This window comes from Entelurus aequoreus, linkage group LG23 (genome assembly GCF_033978785.1).
Source record: "Entelurus aequoreus isolate RoL-2023_Sb linkage group LG23, RoL_Eaeq_v1.1, whole genome shotgun sequence".
Lineage (NCBI taxonomy): Eukaryota > Metazoa > Chordata > Actinopteri > Syngnathiformes > Syngnathidae > Entelurus > Entelurus aequoreus.
Genome location: NC_084753.1, coordinates 38632580 through 38659036, shown reverse-complemented (window position 1 = coordinate 38659036; position 26457 = coordinate 38632580). Strand labels below are relative to the sequence as shown.

The 26457-nt window shown below is 40.2% G+C and overlaps 2 protein-coding genes across 3 annotated transcripts in view; one reads left to right on the top strand and one right to left on the bottom strand.

Annotated features, from left to right (window-relative positions):
- LOC133640602 (gastrula zinc finger protein XlCGF57.1-like) overlaps positions 1-26457 on the bottom strand; it is an 87824-nt gene that overhangs the window by 7788 nt on the left and 53579 nt on the right. The window contains exon 1 of one of the 2 annotated variants that reach the window (XM_062034112.1): positions 2812-3249. The exons of the other annotated variant lie outside the window; for it this stretch is intronic. Within the exon in view, the coding sequence (XP_061890096.1) occupies positions 2812-2935 (124 nt within the window). The 5' untranslated portion in view covers positions 2936-3249. Of the gene's footprint in view, positions 1-2811; positions 3250-26457 lie in introns of those variants that run through there. 2 annotated transcript variants of the gene reach the window in all.
- LOC133640580 (oocyte zinc finger protein XlCOF6-like) lies at positions 10585-22794 on the top strand. The gene is made up of 2 exons (XM_062034074.1): positions 10585-11100; positions 19345-22794. The coding sequence occupies exons 1-2, from the start codon at positions 10977-10979 to the stop codon at positions 21834-21836; spliced, it is 2616 nt and encodes an 871-aa protein (XP_061890058.1). The 5' UTR covers positions 10585-10976; the 3' UTR covers positions 21837-22794.

The following is a 26457-nucleotide window of genomic DNA, read 5'->3' as shown; positions in this document are numbered from 1 at the left end:
AATAATGTTTATTGTGTGTATGTGCTATAATCATGTTTATTGTGTGTATGTGCTATAATCATGTTTATTGTGTGTATGTCCTATAATCATGTTTATTGTGTGCATGTCCTATAATCATGTTTATTGTGTGTATGTGCTATAATCATGTTTATTGTGTGTATGTGCTATAATCATGTTTATTGTGTGTATGTCCTATAATCATGTTTATTTTGTTTATATCCTATAATCATGTTTATTGTGTGCATGTCCTATAATCATATTTATTGTGTGTATGTCCTAAAATCATGTTTATTGTGTGTATGTCCTATAATCATGTTTATTGTGTGTATGTGCTGTAATCATGTTTATTGTGTGTATGTGCTATAATCATGTTTATTGAGTGCATGTCCTATAATGTTTATTGTGTGTATGTGCTATAATCATGTTTATTGTGTGTATGTGCTATAATCATGTTTATTGTGTGTTCGTCCTATAATCATGTTTATTGTGTGTATGTCCTATAATCATGTTTATTGTGTGTATGTCCTATTATCATGTTTATTGTGTGTATGTCCTATAATCATGTTTATTGTGTGTATGTGCTATAATAATGTTTATTGTGTGTATGTCCTATAATGTTTTTTGTGTCTATGTCCTATAATCATGTTTATTGTGTGTATGTTCTATTATCATGTTTATTGTGTGTATGTCCTATAATCATGTTTATTGTGTGTATGTGCTATAATAATGTTTATTGTGTGTATGTCCTATAATGTTTTTTGTGTCTATGTCCTATTATCATGTTTATTGTGTGTATGTCCTATAATCATGTTTATTGTGTGTATGTGCTATAATCATGTTTATTGTGTGTATGTCCTATAATCATGTTTATTGTGTGCATGTCCTATAACAATGTTTATTGTGTGTATGTCCTATAATCATGTTTATTGTGTGCATGTCCTATAATAATGTTTATTGTGTGTATGTCCTATAATAATGTTTATTGTGTGTATGTCCTATAATAATGTTTATTGTGTGTATGTCCTATAATCATGTTCACCTATAAAAACACCATAGTTAAAGGTCAGTTATTTTCATGTTGCTGCTGACATTTAAACTTGTCCTCTTAAACCAGGGCACTTTATTTCAATGTTTTCTTTAAAAAAAATTGGAGATTTAATTGGACTTTTCTTATATTAGTTTCAAGGCTTTTAATTGTTTTCTTGTCTCAAAACCCCTCTTAGGTTGGGATCCTATAATACAAAACCTACTTTTCTTTCTTGTTGGTACCTGTTTTTGTGTATTTGGATTCAGGAATTATCTTTTTTTAGAATGCTTTTTGATCCAAAACGATGCAGTTAGTTGAAAATTCAGTACATAAAAATTCAGTTAAAAAAATGCAGTGCTGAAAAATGTGCTGCTTCAAAAAGCAAGACTCACTTCCCTTAAAAGACTAAAACCATGGAGTCTGTCTCAGAAGCAGCCAATGAGGTGTCAAGTTTGAAGTCACGTGACACGGGTCTTTCAAAACAGCACAAAAAAGGCAATTAACTTTGCTACCTGGGGATAATACAACATAATTAACATTTAAATGCTGCCTGCTGGATGTTTTCAAACTATAGAAATGATTCCAATGGTTAAAATCTGCACTTTTGAGTGACATACGAGTTAGTAGGTGTCATGACATGCAGTTCAAGTGACTGTGGTACACAATGTGACCAGCAGATGGTGCTGGATAATGATGTTCAAGTAAACGTAAGGAAGAAGACACAAGCGCTGTTTCAACCCTCTGCGCATCCACTCGGCGCAGACGTGATCCCATGTACAAATATCGCGACATGCTAATTTAGCCGCTATCAAAACAACTAGCCCGTCACTGCTGATTTCATTTCAACAATTAAAAATAGGAACTTGATAGTAAATAAAGCCACGTTTCCACTGCTGGATGCTGTGTTCAATCGTGTCCATGATGTTTTAACGTTTAGGGGACGTGCTGTCATGAAATAAATAAAACATATTCCGGTGGTGGTGGTCAATGTCACTACTCCATAGGTACCGGAAGACTACGTCACTTCCTGGACTTACAATTGTTTTTACAAAGGTGCTTTTGAAACGTCACATTCTGTGATATTTGAATATTTTATTAATGTTTTGTATAAAAACTAGCTTACATAGGAGTAAAAGGGAACAAGAATATCAACATGAACAAGGGGTCGATTTTAAAAAATCGGGGAGTATTATGGCCACAATTTCAATCACTTTCACTCTTCTGTCATTGCAATGAATGACGTAAGGGGGCGCCACTGACTCACATCATGTGATTTATTTTTTAAATGTTGATTTTTTTTTTTTTACAATCTACTTACTTATTTTTAAAAGATCAGTATGTCATCTTTTATGTGACATTGTTATTCAAGTAAAGATGACAAAAAAGAAAACTATGGTAGTGACAACATGCACGAACAGAACTGTTCACGTTATACCATCTCATCTCATTGTGGATCATGTGAATGTTTGAAGTGGAACTAAATGTGATCTCTGAAAGGGGTACACATTATTTCCAAAGCAGGGCCCCCATCCACATATACAATACTAGTACATATCTGATGAAAAACAACATTATTGTTGTTATTTTAATTATAAGTGTGCCAAATCACCTATATTTGAACATTATCTAATGGAAATGACTGCTGTCTGATAATCACATTAATAACACAATAACAATCATGTGTCTGAGTACACCTATTAATCAAAATTAGTCTAACACTTCATGTTCATGTTAATGATGGAATATAAAGTTAGTAAACATGTGAGAGTAAGAAGTAAACAAACCTGTTCTGTGTAACACAACTTGATGTTTCTTGAAAACAGCCTCCAGTAGTTGACGTAGTCTTTTGTTCTCTTCTTTTGTTCGAGAAAGTTCCTCTTTGTACTCTGCTATCGTTCTTTCGCACATTTTCACACAATCACAACACTTTACACTCACACTTGATCTTAACTAAGCGATGTGTTGATCAAATCCGCGTCTCTTTGTTAGCAGCTAACAAGCTAAGCTAACTAGCATGCTGAGCTAACTAGCGCGCTAAAACAACTAGCAAGCTAAGCGGGCCTAATAATCTCCAAAGTTGACTGAGACGAGTGGAGTTTATCCTGACACGGAGGATGAATAAAGTGTAGTTAGTAGCGATGTGAGGAGATGTGCCGAGGCTTAGAAGCGTGTGTGGAGTAAAGGAGGACTTTGCTGCAAAGCGCATATCCTCCACGCATGCGTCACTTAGGGGCGGGGCCAAAGAGTCAAAGTGATGGGCAAGTCATGAACGAACCGTTCAAAATGTATATTTGAATGGTGCCCACAAAAAACATGGCAACTAATGAATGATATTTCAAATATATAAACCGTATTTGACTTTCAATCAGATAAATATGAAAATAATTAACTAGTACTATTTTAATGCACTTACCGAATTTACTGTAAAAGCTGTTCAAGCTAATAGCATTGTTCTTTACTTAAAAAACAACAACTTGACAATAGTTATTGTATGCATTTTGGCGTAAAATGCAATGGGTGTATTTTTCTGTGAGTTTTTGGAGTTATTACAGGGAACTCAGCTACCATTATACTTTAAAATGCTAATTGCTTCTCCTCATAAATTGTAGCCTGAGTGTTGGATATTCTAATATTTTTTCAGGGCTGTTTGGCTCGACTGTAATGTGTGCACTAAACACATGGACTGATACATTCTTGCATTTGCACTACAAGCTACATTAATGCATTCCCCTTATATTGACTCCTACTAGTCATGCTGCATCCTTTCAGTTATATTGAATGTATATGGAACTGTATGTCTGTATGGAAATGTTAATGTTTATTACTATGCTGGAGTGTAATTGTGTTTTAATTGTCATCCAGAGTGTGTGTGCTCCTTTAAGAATGGCAGTATGTGAGGTGAGTGGCTGAGTAAGTGAGTGGGCAAGTGAGGTGAGGGAGTGGAAGCAGTTAATGTGCAGGAGCGTTAGTAGCTTAGTGGATGTCCGGTTGGCTTTGTGGAAAACATAAATAAAGTGACAGAGTTACAACGAATCGACAACTGTTGGGTCGTCATTCCGACCCAACAACGGAACTGTAGGACCCACTGCCGGGTAAAGTGGAGGGTGTTACCCCCGACGATACATCGGCCCTGGAGGGAATGTCTCCCCTGCGCTCCTCGACCACTGTCTGGGAGATGACAATCAGGAAAGGTGTACAATTCTGCATCCGAGAGAACACAACCATTGCAGCCCATCCATCCATTCATCCATTTTCTTCTGCTTATCCGAGGTCGGGTCGCGGGGGCAGCAGCCTAAGCGGAGAAGCCCAGACTTCCCTCTCCCAGCCACCTCATCCAGCTCCTCCCGGGGGATCCCGAAGCGTTCCCAGGTCAGCCGGGAGACATAGTCTTCCTAAAGTGTCCTGGATCTTCCCCGTGGCCTCCTGCCGCTCGGACGTGCCCGAAACACCTCCCTAGGTGGCATCCTGACCAGATGCCCGAACCACCTCATCTGTCTCCTTGATGTGGAGGAGCAGCGGCTTTACTTTGAGCTCCTCTCGGATGACAGAGCTTCTCACCCTATCTCTAAGGGAGAGCCCCACTCATTTTGGCCGCTTGTACCCGTGATCTTGTCCTTTCGGTCATAACCCAAAGCTCATGACCATAAGTGAGGATGGAAACGAAGATCGACCTGTAAATTGAGATCTTTGCCTTCTTCACCACAACGGATCGATACAGCGTCCGCATTACTGAAGATGTCGCACCGATCCACCTGTTGATCTCACGATCCACTCTTCCCTCATTCGTGAACAAGACTCCGAGGTACTTGAACTCCTCCAAATGGTGCAAGATCTCCTCCCCAAATTGGAGCTGGCACTTCACCCTTTCCCGGGCGAGAACCATGGACTCGAACTTGGAGGTGCTTATTCTCATCCCAGTCGCTTCACACTCGGCTGCGAACCGATCCAGTGAGAGCTAAAGATCCTGGCCAGATGAAGCCACCAGGACCACATCCTCTGCAGAAAGCAGAGACCGAATCCTGCAGCCACCAAACCGGATCCCCTCAACGCCTTGACTGCGCCTAGAAATTCTGTCCATAAAAGTTATGAACAGAATCGGTGACAAAGGGCAGCCTTGGCAGAGTCCAACCCTCACTAGATACAGGTCCAACTTACTGTCGGCAATGTGGACCAAGCTCTGACACTGATCATACAGGGAGCGGACCGCCAGAATCAGACAGTCCGATACCCTATACTCTCTGAGCACTCCCCACAGGACTTCCCGGGGAACAGTGTTGGCGTTAACGCACTTTTTGTGTCTTTTTAACGCATTGAAATCAGAAAGGACGCAGATTTTTTTTATTTTACCATTTGCGGCCCACAGCTAATGTTTTAAAGGCCCACGGCACATTGTAAAAATACTATTAAAATAAACAAAAACATAACAAAAGTGAAATAAAAAAGCTTACAGGTGAAATGTAATTTAGAAACAGTTGCAATGTTGACTCATCATCAGCCGTTGTCAGTCCACTGCTGGACGAAAGCCTCAGCATGTTTCTGCCATAGTGAACGATCTCTAGCTGCTCCCTGCCACTGCACTGTTCCCCAATATTTGTCTATTTCATCTCGCCATCTCACTCTTTGTCTTCCTCTATTTCTGCTCCCATCCATGGGTCTCCATGATGTCATTAGGGAAGTCCATCTATTATCTGTTCTCCTACTGATATGTCCAGCCCACTTCCACTTACTTCATTTGATAGTTCTCATAATGTCTCGGACTTGTGTTTGTTTTCTCACCCATTCATTTGTTTTTCTGTCTTTATATGTGATTCCGAGCATATTTCTTTCCATGTTGTGTTGTGCTGCTGCTATTTTCTTTTCCATTTTATTTGACAATGCCCAGGTTTCAGCTCCGTATGTCATGGTTGGTAACACGCATTGATTGAAGACCTTTCTTTTTAGGCTTAACGGTATTTCTCCTCTCATGATGTTGCTCAGTTTTCCATATTGGCACCAGCCCAATCTGATTCTCCTCCCTATCTCCTGTTCTTGACTCTTTTCTTCCAGGCTAAATCTCTGCCCCAGATAGATATATTCATTAACTTCATCAATTTAATTTCCATTAACAGTCACAGGTCCATGAGGTACCATGGAATTAGCCATAACTTTTGTCTTCTTCATATTCATTTTCAATCCACAACGTTTGCTGGCATTTGCAAGGTCTTTAAGCATATCTTCCACTTCACTGATTTGCTCTCCCAAGACAACAATGTCATCTGCAAACCTCAGATGATTAAAATTTGTCTCCGTTGATATCAACTCCTTTATCCTCCCACTCCAGAGAGCGAAATATGCCTTCCAAACAAGCTGTAAACAGTTTAGGCGAAATTGTATCGCCTTGTCGGACACCCTTCTTTATGTGGATTTTCACGCTTGGTTTGTGCATCGTAACTGTGGTAGTGCAGTTTGTGTACATGTCCTTGAGTAAGTTAATGTACTTATGATGAATTCCTTGATCTTGCAGAGCTTTTAGAACCGACTGTGTCTCCGCCGAATCAAATGCCTTTTCATAGTCTATGGAGGCCATACAAAGTGGCTTGTTGTATTCTTGGCATTTTTCTTTGATCTGATTCAATGTATGAATATGGTCCATGGTAGAAAAACCACTCCTAAACCCTGCTTGTTCTCTGGGTTGGTGGCTATTAAGTGTATTTTCCATTCGATTTGTCAGGATTCTTGTAAACAACTTGTATATGTTTGAAAGAAGGCTAATAGGTCTGTAGTTCTTGAGGTCGCTCTTGTCCCCTTTCTTGAAAAGGATGATCATGTTAGCTTCTTAAATTAAGAATCTAACATGATCATCCTTTTCAAGAAGTGGAAAGAAGCCTTCTTTCCACTTCTCTGGCACTTTCCCCTGATGTAAGCAAGCTGTGTATAGCTTCGCCAGCTCCTTAGCAATGTTGACTAATAAAACAATTTTTTTTTTTTTCTTTCAAACTGTCATTGCTCAAAACATAATATTGAATTAAAATCAATGTTATTAGGAATTATTGACCTATCCAAGGTTCCGATTACTTCACATCAAATATTCCACTTTGAAAAATATTTTTGGTGGAAGATTTTGCATATTTTGTGTGTTTGCCATAAAAACATAGTTTTGTTTGACAAAAAAAGGCGGAAAACAAACAAACAAAAAACACAACATAAAAAAACTAAAACATTTTGAAATGAGGAATAGATGTGAAGTTGATGTAGACTCCAGAGATTTAAGCATTAAATATAAAATGTATGAACGCCCTGGCACACCATTATCATCATTTCATGACCCAAGCAAAACACTTTTTACACTTTTATACTGAAATAAATACACCTACAACTTATTAAATAAAAACATAGAAAAAACTGCCAGCAGTGGTAAAGTTTAGATCCATGAAGGAAAGAAGAAAGTGAATGAATGTTTATAACTGAATACATTTACATATGTATCCAAATTTGTTTTATTTTTGTATTGTTTTTTTTTATGAATTAAGTAACGTTTATGACAACCTTTTTCCAAAACACAACATAGAATGTGAGATATAACAGGATAATGCATAAGTTGGTCATTTATTTTCAAAACGCTTACAAAAAAGTGGTACCCCAAAAATGTATTGTGGCACCCCATTTTTATGACTCGATGGGGTCCCTGGGACCCCATTCTGAAAATTCCTAGCGCCAACACTGCTGTCAACAGAGGAGAAAAAATGCTTTATTTAAATAAATATATTATTTATGAAGCAAGTTCGAGTATCATTGGCAAATTTTCACCTAGTCCCGGCCTTGGCGTGCTGCCCGCCTTGGCACGCATATATGTGTCCTCTTTTTGGGATTTCAGAATATGGTCAGCCTACATAAATCAAAGCTAGAACCAAATAACTGTCATGACCTGTCATAGTAGGTCAGACCTTGTTCTGGTTTGTGTTGTAATGTTCATGATTGCTGCTCACATGCTTAGTATGTATTACACGTGACACACCCTCGTGCTGCAACGTGACATTCATGCATGACATCACTCCCGGAGAGGCAGGAATAAAGTAAATATTGCATGTTTTCATTTATGACAAACACAAAGATTTTAACTTGGATTAGTGGTTTGAAAATAGTAACGCTTTACTTGTTACTGAAAAAGGAGGTCATATCAGAGCATTGCGATACTAAGTAACACGTTACCAGCATCACTGGATGTGCCCCAGTATCAGGGGCGGACTAATCGACAGTCCTACGAGAACTTTATTTAAAGTATCAGAACAAGACTGCAGTTCCTGTGAGGAGCCAGGTCAGATGTACAGTATACTTCCATTTGATGTCATTGACCCTTGTCTGAAAGTTGGACCTTGAAAAATGCTGAATGTCATTGTATCAAATAGGACACAGATGGTGCCATGTCTCTCTTACACAGTGTCAGTCAGTTTACAATTTTGGGGCCCTGTTGCTCACCAAAATACTGACCCCCCCACTTGGCCGTCAGTGTCCTGTCCGTTACAACTTCTTCACAACTCCCCAAGATAGGAGACACTCAGCATCCTTGGGAAGTCGATCCCAGGGGCTGGCCTATGTATGTTTATGTGGTGTTTTATGAGCCCTCACATTCAGTGGATGTCAGCATGATGGGACATTGTTTACCAGAGACTGGCTGGGTGAGGACACACAAGGCCGATGCAAAAGAGGAACAACATTCTTCCTACAAAACACCAATTCTGATGCACCATTAGATACTGAAGTGAATTAATTAACTCATATTGTGTTTTGCTTATGGTGAAGGTTTATATTCACCTTGGGGAAAGTGAAGAACCAAGTTTCAGTAAATAGTAGTATTTCAGTTTGAGCACATAATAAGATAAGGCCCCTTAGTTTGACATTCTCAGGTGGGCTGGATCACTCCTCATATGGAAGAGGCCCTAATTTGGACATCGGAATGCAGAAGTGATAGCCCTATCCTTGAAGCCCTAACCTTGAGAAGAGACTACATGTCATAATTCTTTCCCTCGAAGCAGAGACAAATGTGTGTGTGCGTGTGTGTGTGTGTGTGTGTGTGTGTGTGTGTGTGTGTGTGTGTGTGTGTGTGTGTGTGTGTGTGTGTGTGTGTGTGTGTGTGTGTGTGTGTGTGTGTGTGTGTGTGTGTGTGTGGGAGGTTCCAGTTTCTGGATCATCTGAGAGGTCACAGACATGTTCTCTTCTGGAGGAAGATGTAGGCTATTCCTGCCCTTTTCCAGCTAAAACGAAGAGGCATAGTACCTAAAAATAATAATAAATACCTTCCCTGTGATTGATAATATCTACATTCATCACCTCCAGGCAACTTCAACCCTAAACTAACACCCTCCCCAGATTGTTAATAATCAAATGTAAATAATCAAATGTAGATACTTTTTCTTATGCCTTCGATCTCTCTCTCTCTCTTTCTCTGTTCTCAATTGTGGATGACTGAAATGATGATAACAACCAAACCTACCCCCCCCCCCCCCCCCCCCCACACACACACACACACCCCCCGGATTGTAAATAATGTAAAGAATTCAATGTATATACCCTGATGATTATCTTGTGTGATGACTGAATTATGATGATAGTATATATCTGATAGTATATATCTGTATCATGAATCAATATAAGTGGACCCCGACTTAAACAAGTCGAAAAACTTATTCGGGTGTTACCATTTAGTTGTCAATTGTACGGAATATGTACTTCACTGTGCAACCTACTAATAAAAGTCTCAATCAATCAATCAATCAATCAATGCTGAAGGACTTGTGATGACACATCTAGTCCGTGGAGGTGAACTGGTAACGTCAACATGAAGGACTGAAATAATTTCTGAGTCAAACAATATTTTCTGTCTTATCAAAACTACCACACTGAGAAATGACTTGCAAATAATTATTACTTCTTCAAAAGCACGTCCCACTTTTTACTTTCATCCTCATCTTTGTGTAAACTTCAAAACGAAAACAGGAGATTTGAGAGATTATACACAAAATAATTTTACAGAGGAGATCAAGCTTATTTTATTCCTTCATATTACTTACATTTCTTCCACAAAACTCACGTTTGTATGCACATCTGTATAATGGATGATAATGAACCAAAGCTGCTAAAATTGTTGATAACTAGATGACAAAATGTTCTACAATCAGACATTCGGTTGTTTTTAATTTCAAGTATAGTATCTGCTGCAATAGGAAATCACATGTTCTGTAGGACTGTGTAAGGCAAGCCAACAGCCAGTTCTTATAAATAGTGGTCCATCTTTGTGGTTAGATAATAAATCATGAGCATAAAACACTATAACACACGTGTGGCAGATAAAAAGAGCGAAAATAAGTGCATTAAAAACAATACTTTTTCCATTATTTTCATATATACCTGATTAAAAGTCAAATACGGTTGATATATTTGAAATATAATTTGTTGCCATGTTTTTTGTGTGGGCACCATCAAAACATACATTTTGAACGGTTCGTTCATGACTTGCCCATCACTATGACTCATTGGCCCCGCCCCTAAGTGACGCATGCGTGGAGGATATGCGCTTTGCAGCAAAGTCCTCCTTTACTCCACACACGCTTCTAAGCCTCGGCACATCTCCTCACATCGCTACTAACTACACTTTATTCATCCTCCGTGTCAGGATAAACTCCACTCGTCTCAGTCAACTTTGGAGATTATTAGGCCTGCTTAGCTTGCTAGTTGTTTTAGCGTGCTAGTTAGCTTAGCGTGCTAGTTAGCTTAGCATGCTAGTTAGCTTAGCCTGCTAGTTAGCTTAGCTTGCTAGTTGTTTTAGCGCGCTAGTTAGCTTAGCTTGCTAGTTGTTTTAGCGCGCTAGTTAGCTTAGCGTGCTAGTTAGCTGCTAACAAAGAGACGCGGATTTGATAAAAACATCGCTTAGTTAAGATCAAGTGTGAGTGTAAAGTGTTGTGATTGTGTGAAAATGTCCGAAAGAACGATAGCAGAGTACAAAGAGGAACTTTCTCGGACAAAAGAAGAGAACAAGAGACTACGTCAACTACTTGAGGCTGTTTTCAAGAAACCTCAAGTTGTGTTACACAGAACAGGTTTGTTTACTTCTTACTCTCACATGTTTACTAACTTTATATTTCATCATTAACATGAACATGACGTGTTAGATTAATTGTGATTAATAGGTGTACTCAGACACATGATTGTTATTAATGTGATTATCAGACAGCAGTCATTTCCTCCATCCATCTTATTCTGCTTATCCGAGGTTGGGTCGCGGGGGCAGCAGCCTAAGCAGGGAAGCCCAGACTTCCCTCTCCCCAGCCACTTCGTCCAGCTCTTCCCGCCCCCCCCCCCCCCCCCCCACACCTCCTCCTCCTTTTGTTTCTGAAAAAAGACACTTTCAGAAACATCCAAGAAAAAGGACAACAAAAGCGGAGGTGGAGGACAGGTCATGTTTGAGGTCAATGAAAGCCTGTTCAGCCTCTGTGGACCACTGGAGGGCGGCATTAGGGTTGCGGACCCCAAAGCGATATCGTCTGACCCTTATAGTGATAGCGACCCTACTGGTGAAAGCCACAAAGTATGCTTACACATGTTGACACAAATATAATAAAAACACTAACCTTATGACGGATGCTTTTGCAATTGTTAAATTTGATCTTTCACAAGACCTAGTGGCCACAATAATTAATTCAGCTATGTTTTTAACCGACAACGGGGAGTGTTGAAAATGTGGTATTTGCGTGTCGGTCCAATCAGCGGCAGCTACGCCCTGTTTCATCATTAGACCTAAGTCTTTGGCTTGGTAGGCGGGTACAAGCCTACCAAGCCAGGTGGTACGAGCATAGAGGAGCCTTTGTAGTGGTGTCGCAGCTTGGTGGTCGTGCCGTCAGGTAACACCAGGAAGGTTCCTTCTGTGCGATATTGACTGGTGCTTTTTTTTCCTGGACTCCCGACTTCAGCTCCGGCTGAAAATCAGGACAATATTTGTCCCGGGAGGTTTTCGAGAGAGGCGCTGAATTTCGGGAGTCTCCCGGAAAATTCGGGAGGGTTGGCAAGTATGTCTGAAAATCAAACGGGAAGAGACAACTTATTGAATATGAAAACAGCCCCCACCCTGCCCAGAAAGGAATACAGCCTCATTGTTCTAATACTGATAAGGTAAAAAGGGAGTACACCAACTCCCACATTCCAACACCTTCAAGGTAAAAAACAGAGTTTACTTGCGGACATAAGATACAAGCAAAAAAAGAGTACCGGTACACATTGGAAAATATTAGTTGCTTTAAACATGACTATGAATAAAGAAAGAACTCTTTAAAATATATGCATTCTCCACAGTAGCTATAATCCAATAGGTCTTATCAGGAGATATTCTACTCGGCCTTAACTGCTTAGTGCACAAAAGCCTTTGTCTAAAACTGGCTCCTCATCCAGCAACAAGTCGCAGGACATTGGATCCGATCCAGCAAGGTTCATTGGGGATGACTGAGGGTGCGCGTGCCTTTTATAATTGTTCTCCTTTATTGACCTATGTCAGTGAAGCTACAGGAATGTATATGCAACATGTTAGACGCACACGGGTTAATAGGCTTTAACATTGAAACAACATATAACACATTCATTTTCACACGGCTGCAGCCACATACCTCACCACAAAACCACTTGATCTCACTGCCATTCCAGCTCTTAATGTGCCACACGCACACGTGCGCACGCACATACAAACGCACACAAAGTTGCACACATTCCAAGAGAAAAGGCGAGCAGCACTTGAAGAGCGTTTTTCCTTTTTCCCTCAGCTTATAAACATGTAACTTATTTTATATCACTTATAATATCTTCTTTTTAACATGTTTCATATACATGAAAATGTGGCAATAACATTTAATAAAAGCCATTATTACTGGAAAAACTACAAACCCCGTTTCCATATGAGTTGGGAAATTGTGTTAGATGTAAATATAAACGGAATACAATGATTTGCAAATCCTTTTCAACCCATATTCAATTGAATGCACTACAAAGACAAGATATTTGATGTTCAAACTCATTAACTTTATTTATTTTTTTGCAAATAATAATTAACTTAGAATTTCATGGCTGCAACACGTGCCAAAGTAGTTGGGAAAGGGCATGTTCACCACTGTGTTACATGGCCTTTCCTTTTAACAACACTCAGTAAAGGTTTGGGAACTGAGGAGACACATTTTTGAAGCTACTCAGGTGGAATTATTTCCCATTCTTGCTTGATGTACAGCTTAAGTTGTTCAACAGTCCGGGGGTCTCCCTTGTGCTATTTTAGGCTTCATAATGCACCACACATTTTCAACGGGAGACAGGTCTGGACTACAGGCAGGCCAGTCTAGTACCCGCACTCTTTTACCATGAAGCCACGTTGATGTAACACGTGGCTTGCCATTGTCTTACTGAAATAAGCAGGGGCGTCCATGGTAACGTTGCTTGGATGGCAACATATGTTGCTCCATAACCTGTATGTACCTTTCAGCATTAATGGTGCCTTCACAGATGTGTAAGTTACCCATGTCTTGGGCACTAATACACCCCCATACCATCACAGATGCTGGCTTTTCAACTTTGCGCCTATAACAATCCGGATGGTTCTTTTCCTCTTTGGTCCGGAGGACACGACGTCCGCAGTTTCCAAAAACAATTTGAAATGTGGACTCGTCAGACCACAGAACACTTTTCCACTTTGTATCAGTCCATCTTAGATGAGCTCGGGCCCAGCGAAGCCGACGGCGTTTCTGGGTGTTGTAGATAAACGGTTTTCACCTTGCATAGGAGAGTTTTAACTTGCACTTACAGATGTAGCGACTAACTGTAGTTACTGACAGTGGGTTTCTGAAGTGTTCATGAGCCCATGTGGTCATATCCTTTACACACTGATGTCGCTTGTTGATGCAGTACAGCCTGAGGGATGGAAGGTCACGGGCTTAGCTGCTTACGTGCAGTGATTTCTCCAGATTCTCTGAACCCTTTGATGATATTACGAAGCGTAGATGGTGAAATCCCTAAATTCCTTGCAACAGCTGGTTGAGAAAGGTTTTTCTTAAACTGTTCAACAATTTGCTCACGCATTTGTTGACAAAGTGGTGACCCTCGCCCCATCCTTGTTTGTGAATGACTGAGCATTTCATGGAATCTACTTTTATACCCAATCATGGCACCCACCTGTTCCCAATTTGCCTGTTCACCTGTGGGATGTTCCAAATAAGTGTTTGATGAGCATTCCTCAACTTTATCAGTATTTATTGCCACCTTTCCCAACTTCTTTGTCACGTGTTGCTGGCATCAAATTCTAAAGTTAATGATTATTTGCAAAAAAAAAAAGTTTATCGGTTTGAACATCAAATATGTTGTCTTTGTAGCATATTCAACTGAATATGGGTTGAAAATGATTTGCAAATCATTTTATTCCGTTTATATGTACATCTAACACAATTTCCCAACTCATATGGAAACGGGGTTTGTAATTTATTTAGATTTCAATGTATAATTGTTAAATCATATTCTTTTTATTTACCTCATCACAGTCTTCAGTGCCCTGACTACTCACAATCTCAGTGGTGAGGTATGTCCTCTGGCGTAGGGCAGGGTCCATGTGAGACAGGCACTTGAACCTGGGATCCAGGCCGGTAGATCTGTGAAGGTAGTCCTGTGGAGTAGGGGGTGAAGTGTATCTGGGATTCAGGTCCTCTCTAATGGCAGTCTTGACATCTCCAGTGATGGTGCTGTCTTCCACACTTCAGTGGCAGGATCATTGACACAGATGGTGAAGTTTCAGTGCTCAGCAGAGATGTAACAGTTTAGAGGCGTTTAAGCACCTGGAGGACCTCCTCTGCCGCTCTCACATCATCATCAGACAGGGTGATGATGTCTTTGACATTTGTCTTCAGGGTCTTGTAGGTCTATGCAGAGTATATAGCTGCCTGCTGCTCCAACATATCATAAGTGGAGTTCCACCTTGTTGGGACATCATGTATGAGCTTATGAGTAGGCAGCTTTAGCATTTCTTGCTTTGTCTTAAGCACATGAGCAGCTGTTGTGCTTGGGTGGAAGTAGGAAACCACCTTCCTGATCCTCCCAAGGAGGCGCTCCATCCTATTGACTGAGATGCGATGCCAAATTCACTACATGTACAGTAGAAGCATTTAAGTCCCATCTTAAAACTCATTTGTATACTCTAGCCTTTAAATAGACCCCCCTTTTTAGACCAGTTGATCTGCCGTTTCTTTTATTTCATTCTCTGCCCCCCCGCCCCCTCTCCCCTGTGGAGGGGTTTTTTCCGGTGACCATGGATGAAGTGCTGGCTGTCCAGAGTTGGGACCCGGGGTGGACCGCTCGGCTGTGCATTGGTTGGGGACATCTCTGCGCTGCTGACCCATCTCCGCTCGGGATGGTCTCCTGCTGGCCCCACTATGGACTGGACTCTCACTATTATGTTGGATCCACTAGGGACTGGACTTTCAAACTATTATGTTAGATCCACTCAACATCCATTGCTTTCGGTCTCTTTTTCCTTGCCCTTATGTGGGCTCTGTACCGAGGATGTCGTTGTGGCTTGTACAGCCCTTTGAGACATTTGTGATTTAGGGCTATATAAATAAACATTGATTGATTGATTGATTGATGTGCAAAGCACCTATCTGTGGTCCCAGTCCTGCCTCATTCACTGCATTTATTAGATTTTTGGCATCATCACTTGTGACTGGGATATCTTTATCTTCCATTCCTCCACTGCTCATGTCAGTACCTGCGCAAGGTGACTCTCGTAGAGGGGACGTGTCTTCTCATCACCCAGTCTGCTGTGATGAAGTGAGCGCTTATCGTCACATAGCTCCCCTGGACGTCCACCCGTCTGTCGTGAGCGCAACAGATGATGCTCGGGATAGTTCATCCACAACTTTTTTCTTCTCCTGCTCATAAAGATCTGGCACAATCTTAGCGCTGAAGCGGGTGCGCGACGGGATGTCGTAACGTGGCTCAAGCACTCTCAGCATGTGTTTAAAACCCTCGTTTTGCACAAGCGAATATGGCCTCATATCTGCACCTAGAAACACACCGATAGCGTTTGTGATGGCTTTAGCCCGGTCTGATTGTGCAACAAGGGGCTGCTTAAATGGCGCAGCCTTCATTTTCACTCCTGTCAGTGAAACACCGGGGTGATGTCGCTTCAAGTGCGTGGCCATGCTAGATTACACACAGTCACGGTTTTATCCGCTAACCTCTTTCCTTCATCATTGTATTTGACAGGGAAGCCAACATGCTCCCATACAGGGGATTTAAATGGCGCAGGGCGTTCAAGCTCCTCCGTTACTCCGCTCGCCATGACCATGCTGTGTGTGGACTGAACATGCGCAAACTTTTTTTTCTTTCTTCATAAAGCAAACGGATCACGTGTGTGCCGATCCGAAGATATTGATCCTCACGGATCAATGTTGATCCGTTGCACCACTACTATATATATATTGTGACGTATGGGCCCAAACCAACCTCCCAGAGACAGTTCTGTTAAGTTTCAAACGCAGCAGCGTTGGTTTATTCTGTCACTTTTCTGAAAACAGGTTAACTTAAATTCCTCCCGATTGGGGCTTCCCTTTAAACAAACAAATTATCTCATTTTTCGTGCCTTGACCAGGTCTCCTAAATTGCCTGGAACACAGAGCAGAGAAATCTCTGATCAGCACAAAGTTCAATAAATCACAGCATTCAATGAATCCAACTTATTACACCTTTAGCAGACTAATCTACAAATTACATTGCAGTGGAGCAACACACTTACCGCCCGATGGGAGCAGACCTTTCCCAGCATGGAGCCAGCCACACAATGAGTCATACACTGAGGTGCTATTTAAGCAAACACAGTGATTGCCAACCTGACACAGCTGCCTTGGAGCAGGTGGCCACACATCAACCTGATTGAGGATAGAATTAGGGATGCACTTGCCTTCAATTACCAGACCCAGAGGTTGGCGTAGTTTGACTGCCTGGTGCATACTCTCACTGTGATGGCTGGCCCTCTGCCTAGTCTCACCTGTTCGGGGGTATTGTGATGCTCCACAATATATATATATATATATATATATATATATATATATATATATATATATATATATATATATATATATATATATATATATATATATATATACTGTATATATATATATATATACACATATATATACACATATATATATACACATATATACTGACGGAGGCAGATAATTACATATATCCATTATTTAGAGTTACTTCTTTTGTATCTCCTATAGTCTTATTTTATTCAGCTAATGTTTCGTCTGGTACAAAGTGCTTGCATTACGAGTGTCCTTGGGGAGAGAGTCAGAGCGTTGAATATCCTCTCTGCTTCAGACTCCCATAACATTCTTGAGATAAGGGGCACAAAGCGGTTCTGGGCTAGCAGACAACAGGTGGGGAGGAGGGAGGGGAGGAGGGGGGTAGAACAGAACGTCTGGGGGTGATGCGGGGGCAGACCGATTTGAGCCACGCATCTGGATGGGTTATGCAAGGCTGGTCTCATTATTGTCAAATATTTGAGAATAAACCACAAAATACCAACTACTGCCTGGTGATCAATTTAAACTTCAGCTTATGTGTCATTCAAAGAACCTGGGAGAGACTAGCAATTTGAATTCCCCATTGGAGGAAGAGCTGGTCGCACACAACAATACACATATATATATATCTCATCGGGTCCCATATAAAAGTGCTATTCATATTTATAAATATCTATGTATATCTTCAGTCTACATTTTATTCATATCTTATTTCAATAACCCCACAATATCTGGCGCACACATTAGTTTATTCAATTTTGCATTAAATTATTCTTATTGATTTCTTTCGGCCTTCTTATTTCTTCATCTATTTTTAAACGTTTTTCTCTCAAGCCTCACCTCCATCGTCTTTTGGCGTCTTTCACCTGCCAGCGTCCTATGTTTTATATTTCACTTATCTTTATTTGAACCCCGGGGTTTTTACACAATGTGAACTTGGGAAGATACACACTTTTAAAAAAAACAGTCTGCAGCGATCTACCGCACAAAAACATGTTTTTTTGACATGCACCTCCGTTTGTCACTTTCTCTCAGCTTTTCTTCAACTTGCTTTTTCCCATACAACTACATCCTTGATGCATCTCTTCCTCACACTTGCAACACCATGTTTCTGTGTCTATTCTCCTCCAAAACTTCTCATACTTGCCTCTCTCTGTCCGCTCGGTCCACACTTCTCACAATCTGTCCAACTATGTTCTTCTTTATCTCGTCCATTATCTTCCTGTCCCCACTCTGGGACAAAAACACTCCATCACGCGTCCCAAACTCTTCACACTCACGCTCAAATTCACCATTAATTTTTACTCTTTTTCTCGGCGTGGCGAAGTTGGTAGAGTGGCTGTGCCAGCAATCGGAGTGTTGCTGGTTACTGGGGTTCAATTCCCACCTTCTACCTTCCTAGTCACGTCCGTTGTGTCCTTGGGCAAGACACTTCACCCTTTGCCTCTGATGGCTGCTGGTTAGCGCCTTGCATGGCAGCTCCCGCCATCAGTGTGTGAATGTGTGTGTGAATGGGTAAATGTGGAAATACTGTCAAAGTGCTTTGAGTACCTTGAAGGTAGAAAAGCGCTATACAAGTACAACCCATTTATCATTCATCATTTTAACAACACGTAAATCCAGCAACAAATCAGTGGTATAAAATTCAACAAGATCAACAACAATCCAAAACCATATAATGTCATACATCTCTCTCTCTTATTTACATCAGTTTTCGAGGGCCGCAAACCTCCTCGACGTATACTGAAACGTTGCACCGAGATGAACACGTCTGTCTACGGGGCGGAAAGGCCCTAGATGTCACTTACAACTTTATTCACTTCTTCACACTAATGACGTGACTCTCGACCTTAAGACAAATTAGCCCACTACCTATTTACAATTTGTGTTTCCAGGACAATGCCCGAAACACGAGTGAGTCACCCCTCACTCGGAGCCCGTCGCGGCGGACGTCTCTGTGGCACTAATTTTCTTTCTCTTTTCGTATGACCTTAACACTGTTCCAAAAACATTGAAAATCACCAACACTTATTTCTCACCCTATCATGTCTGTGTAAGCCATTTGGGATCAGACAAACTTTGTTTTTCTTTTCCTGTGAATAATGTTGTAAAGATTTCAGTACAGTTCATACAATAACTTGTTGTTCCTAAGTGCATGTAAACGTACTGAATGCATTGTGTGACTGAGCAGAGATGGATGTTACTAAAACATGTGATTGTCTTGTTGTCTTGCAGACGTCTGTAAAGAACATCTTCACCCTGAGCAACAGAAGTGGAGCTTCAGGATGAGGACGGAGGACCCACAGCCCTCTCACATTAAGAAGGAAGAGGAATATGCACTGATCCCCCATTTTAAAAAGGATGAGGAGGACCCACTGACACACCATTTTAAAAAGGAAGAGGGGGACCCACCGACACACAATTTTAAAAAGGAAGAGGGGGACCCACCGACACCCCATTTTAAAGAGGAAGTGGTAGATCCACTGACACCCAATTTTAAAGAGGAAGAGGAGGACCCACTGACACCCAATTTTAAAGAGGAAGTGGTGGATCCACAAAGCCCTCACATTAAGGAGGAAGAGGTGGATCCACTGACACCCCATTTTAAAGAGGAAGAGGAGAACCCACTGACACCCCATTTTAAAGAGGAAGTGGTGGATCCACAAAGCCCTCACATTAAGGAGGAAGAGGTGGATCCACTGACACCCCATTTTAAAGAGGAAGAGGAGAACCCACTGACACCCCTTTTTAAAGAGGAAGTGGTGGATCCACAAAGCCCTCACATTAAGGAGGAAGAGGTGGATTCACTGACACCCCATTTTAAAGACGAAGAGGAGGACCCACTGACACCCCATTTTAAAGAGGAAGTGGTGGATCCACTGAGCCCTCACATTAAGGAGGAAGAGGAGGACCCACTGAGCCCTCACATTAAAGAGGAAGACCCTTTGACCCCTCACATTAAAGAGGAGGAACACAGCATCAGTCAGCAGGGAGAGCATCTTGAAGGACTGGAGGAGGTTGATGTCACCAAGATGCCAGTGACTGGTGTCCCTGTGAAGAGTGAAGATGATGAGGTCAAAGGTGAAAGTGAGGAGAAGAGAGAGGCGGAGCCTCCAAGCAGCAGCTCAACTCAACACATGACAACAGAAGCTGATGGAGACCACTGTGGAGGATCACAAGCAGACAAGCTCTTAGCTCCACTATCAGATAGTGAGGACACAACGTCACACTCTCCTGACACTGATGATGAAGACTCTAAAGATGATAAGACATGTCACACTGACAACACACACTTCACATGTTCTCACTGCGACAAAACCTTTAAATACCATTGTTATCTGAAAAGCCACATGAGAAAGCACACTGGTGAAAAACCTTTTTCATGTTCAATCTGCTGTAAAGATTTTACTCATAGGCACGATTTGAAAATACACATGAGAAAACACACTGGAGAAAAACCTTTTTTCTGCTCAGAATGTGGTAAAAGTTTTGCAGTAAGTCACCATTTAAAAGAACACATGAGAACACACACTGGAGAAAAACCTTTTTCCTGCTCAGTATGTGGTAAAAGTTTTGCAGTAAGTCACCATTTAAAAGAACACATGAGAACACACACTGGAGAAAAACCTTTTTCCTGCTCAGAATGTGGTAAAAGTTTTGCACAAAGTCACCATTTAAAAAAGCACATGAGAACACACACTGGAGAAAAACCTTTTCCCTGCTCAGAATGTGGTAAAAGTTTTGCAATAAGTCAAAGTTTAAAAGCACACATGATAACACACACTGGAGAAAAAACGTTTTCCTGCTCAGAATGTGGTAAAAGTTTTGCACAAAGTCACCATTTGAAAGCACACATGAGAATACACACTGGAGAAAAACCTTTTTCCTGCTCAGAATGTGGTATAAGTTTTGCAAAAAATGTAAGTTTAAAAGTACACATGAGAACACACACTGGAGAAAACCCTTTTTTATGTTCAATCTGCTGTAAAGATTATACTCATAGGCACGATTTGAAAATGCACATGAGAAAACACACTGGAGAAAAACCTTTTTCCTGCTCAGAATGTGGTAAAAGTTTTGCAGTAAGTCAAAGTTTAAAAGCACACATGAGAACACACACTGGAGAAAAAACTTTTTCCTGCTCAGAATGTGGTAAAAGTTTTGCACAAAGTCACCATTTCAAAGCACACATGAGAATACACACTGGAGAAAAACCTTTTCCCTGCTCAGAATGTGGTAAAAGTTTTGCAGTAAGTCAAAGTTTAAAAGCACACATGAGAACACACACTGGAGAAAAAACTTTTTCCTGCTCAGAATGTGGTAAAAGTTTTGCACAAAGTCACAATTTCAAAGCACACATGAGAATACACACTGGAGAAAAACCTTTTTCCTGCTCAGAATGTGGTAAAAGTTTTGTAAAAAATGTAAGTTTAAAAGTACACATGAGAACACACACTGGTGAAAAACCATACTCCTGTTCAAGCTGCAACAAAAGCTTCCTTTACCTAAACACTCTTACAGTACACATGAGAACACACACAGGTGAAAAACCATACCCCTGTTCAAGCTGCAACAAACGTTTTCGTTACCTAAAAACTCTTACAGTACACATGAGAACACACACAGGAGAGAAAGTGTTGAGTTGCAGTGTGTGTGGTGAAAGATTCTCATATAAGTACCAGTGTAAGAAACACAAGTGTGCTGGTGAGAACAGCAGCAGCAAGTGAAGATGCAGGATTTGAAATAAACTGTCAAAACTTTAACTTTGATTTTCTAACAACATCAGCACATATAACATGTGTGACATCATTGTTGTGTGTGTAACACAATCTTGTTAATATGATTCTAACATTTATAGATTAGACACTTCAGATTAGTGCTTTTATTTCAGTCAAGTACATGAGTTAATATACACATTTGTGTACTTTAAAATGAACAGAACAATTTGACTGAAAAGGTGAGAATAAACAGTACATAAAATATGTTACATACAATAAACATTTTATGTGTAGATATTCACAATACACTTGTATACGTATTCATAATAGTGTTTTATATATGTTTTTTGAAATAATGAAGGGTTACATCGACGTCCCACTGGGGTGAGTTTTTCCTTGCCCGTATGTGGACTCTGTACCGAGGATGTCGTTGTGGCTTGTACAGCCCTTTGAGACACTTGTGATTTAGGGCTATATAGATAAACATTGGTTGATTAATACATATTTTATTTTCTAATTGTAGATGATTCCATAGATGAACTCCTTTATATGATATACATATTTGTTTTACATGTGTTCATACCTTTGCTTTTGAGTACACATAAATCCCTCTTAGTTCATATTTACTGGTTCACATCTGAAACATCTTCTGGACCACTTCTGGAAGCATATTATTATTTACTTTATACATCATTTGAGCAGTTGTCTTTTATACAAGATCATTTACTTTTAAAATGTGTGACTTTATGAATCATTTGTTGGGTCTCTATAATCCATTCTGTTAATTATCTTTATTAATCTCTTTTGTAATATGAATATTGTTGTGTGATTGTTTTATATGTATGTCCCCAGACCTTTATGCAATAAACAATGTATGCTTCAACTAAAGTTGGGTACAATAATTGTAGCTAATATTTGTAAGTATGTATTTTATTCTATTTAGTATTGCACTCCATTTTTTTAATGTTTTCTTTATATGATTTATATGTAGTGTCCAGCTTACTTCATCATCAATATTAACTCCTAAAATTTGATTATCTTTATTCCTTTCATTTCAATATTATCCATCATAATTTGTGTTTTACATTTTTACAATCTCTAAATAGGATATATTTAGTTTTATTGAAGTTTAGTGACCATTTATTGATGTGCAGCCATCTTTTTATGGTAAAGTTCTCTCTGGATAAAACAAGATGAGAGTTAAATTAAGCGGTAATGAAGGTGAAGAATGGAATATTATTATATACATAATTATATATAGTTACACTCAGTAGTGACAATTAAAGACACTTTCATCCTGTTCATTTGAGCAAAGTAAAAGAGTAAAGTGTAATATTCTAAACAATAGAAGAATATTAATATCAGCAGTCAAAATTCCAACATTGTGAAGCTGAGCTATGGTAAAAAACATATTCAGCTTTAAAGGCTTTATGAGAGTGATGTAATTATCACAATCACAATCAGAAATACTTTATTAATCCCCAAAGGGGAAATTAAAATGTTCAGCACTGTTATAAACATGTGAATATTCAATGTAATAATATATTATATTAATACCATAATAAAGTGGTACATTTGGGGATGTGTAGTATTGTTTGTATGAACATCCTGAATGTTTTTGTGCTAGAATTGTTTGAATTAATAGAGAGTGGAAAAAAATGAGGCAGTAATGATAATAATGGTTTGTTTTAAGCCTGTTTATGAATAATTAAAATACCAAAATGGAGCTTCCATCCTCAGTGAGCTGAACTCCAGCAGTAAAGATGAGATAAATAATGTGGAAAGGTCAGAAGTCAAAAGTTTCTTCGGGTAATACATGGAGCCTCTAATGCCACCTAGCGGCCGTTGGAAAGAATGCATACATTTTGTTTTGACGTCCTTAAAGGCCTACTGAAACCCACTACTACCGACCACGCAGTCTGATAGTTTATATAGCAATGATGAAATCTTAACATTATAACACATGCCAATACGGCCGGGTTAACTTATAAAGTGACATTTTAAATTTGCCGCTAAACTTCCGGTTCGAAACGCCTCTGAGGATGACGTATGCGCGTGACGTAGCCCGGCGAACACGGATATGCCTTCCACATTGAAGCCAATACGAAAAAGCTCTGTTTTCATTTCATAATTCCACAGTATTCTGGACATCTGTGTTCGTGAATCTGTTGCAATCATGTTCATTGCATTATGGAGAAGGAAGCTGAGCAAGCAAAGAAGAAAGTTGTCGGTGCGAAATGGACGTATTTTTCGAACGTAGTCAGCAACAACAGTACACAGCCGGCGCTTCTTTGTTTACATTCCCGGAAGATGCAGTCAAGATGGAAGAACTCGGATAACAGAGACTCTAACCAGGAAGACTTTTGACTTCGATACACTGACGCCTGTAGAGAACTGGGACAACACAGACTCTTACCAGGATTACTTTGATTTGGATGACAAAGACGCAGACGTGCTACTGTGAGTATGCAGCTTTGGCTTCTAAACATTTGATCGCTTGACCGTATGTGCGCAACTTTTTTTTGCGTATGTACGTAACTTTTTTGAAATATATAAGCTTTATGAACCTTGGGTTAGGTGAACGGTCTTTTGGGCTGAGTGATTGTGTGTGTTGATCAGGTGTTTGAATTGTATTGGCGTGTTCTATGGAGCTAGGAGCTAGCAGAGGAGCTAGGAGCTAGCATAACAAACACGCAGGTGTTTTTATGCAGGATTAATTTGTGGCATATTAAATATAAGCCTGGTTGTGTTGTGGCTAATAGAGTATATATATGTCTTGTGTTTATTTACTGTTGTAGTCATTCCCAGCTGAATATCAGGTCACCCCCGGCTCTCACAGCATCTTCCCTATCTGAATAGCTTCAACTCCCCACTAGTCCTTCACTTGCACTTTACTCATCCACAAATCTTTCATCCTCGCTCAAATTAATGGGGAAATTGTCGCTTTCTCGGTCCGAATCTCTCTCACTTCATGCGGCCATCATTGTAAACAATAGGGAACTTTGCGTATATGTTCAACTGACTACGTCACGCTACTTCCGGTAGGGGCAAGCCTTTTTTTTATCAGATACCAAAAGTTGCAATCTTTATCGTCGTTGTTCTATACTAAATCCTTTCAGCAAAAATATGGCAATATCGCGAAATGATCAAGTATGACACATAGAATAGATCTGCTATCCCCGTTTAAATAAAAAAAATTCATTTCAGTAGGCCTTTAAAAGCTGCTTTTTACTTTCTGTCCTGTTTGTGTCCAAGTCTGTAGTGTGGGCCATAGGACAGAAGGAGGACATTCTGTTAATAGCCTGTGGAGGGCAGCAATACACCTAAGATCTTCTACTAGTCTGCTGGAAATAGAAAGAAGAAGAAGAAGGAGGAAAAAGCAAGAGCTGGAAGGACGGAGGAGGATCGGAAGCGGAAGTGAACCAAGGAGCGGTGGATGACAGTGAGAGTGTTTGAATCTTTTTGGCGGTTGAGCATAAACTGATTTGTGACTGGATGGAGATGGAAGGGGATAGTGAGGGGATGTATGAGGAAGGTATGGACATGGATAGGACTGGAGGGGAGAGAGGAAAGAAGGGGAGAGGAGGGCATGAAGGAAAGTGGAGTTCAAAAACAGTACATGAAGATGATGAAGGAATAGAAAAGAGGAAAAAGATTATGGTAGATAACTGCAAGATCATATATACATTTAAATCAGATCAAGACATGAATGATATTAGTTTGATGACACTAGTTACGGGGTTAAAGAAGGTCATTGGAGAGGTGGAGATGGCGAAGGTGCTCAGGGACGGACGGCTTTTGATCAACTGTAAAAATGGAGAGCAAAAGAACAAAGCAATGAGGTTGCAAAAGCTGTGCAACAAGATAATAAAGGAAAACTTTGAAGTTTGAGAACGAAAGGGGGCAAGAGGAGGAGAACATTTAGATTATTTGAAAATAGAAATAAAAGGGGGAACTGTCATAATGATGAAGAGAATGATAGCATTTAGAAACGGACAAAAGACGGAGAGCGAATCTGTGCTAGTGCAGTTTGTGGAGGAAGTCCTCCTGGAAAGAATCATGATAGGGTTTTTAAGCTTCTACGTTCGAGCTTACGTCCCACCCCCAGTACGCTGTTTCAAGTGCCAACACTATGGGCACATAGCTAGTGTGTGTCATGCTAAGATGAGATGTGGAAGGTGTGGAGGGGAGCATGAATATGGACAATGTGGAGACAATGAACAGGTCAAGTGTTGTAACTGTGGCGGGAATCACAAAGCAGCGTAAGGGGGCTGTGTCATAAGGAAACAGGCAACAGAAGTACAGCAAATCAGAGTAGAAAGAAATATTACATACGCAGAGGCAGTTAAAGTAAGACATCAAGAAAGTGGAGAACAAGACATAAGTGAGAATAAGTTCAAGTAATAAAAAACAAGAGGCAGCAAATACAGGAATTTCCATGGACAAACTAGTTGTGTTCCTGGCATACGTAATAAAGTGTACAGAACAGGCAAGAAATAAGACTGAGAAGATCAAAATAATCGTCAAAGCAGCAGCAAAGTTTTTAAATGTAAAATAACTATCTTGGGAACAGGTGCAAGGTGAACTACAGACAGTAGACGAGACGGAGTCATGTGACCACAATCCAACG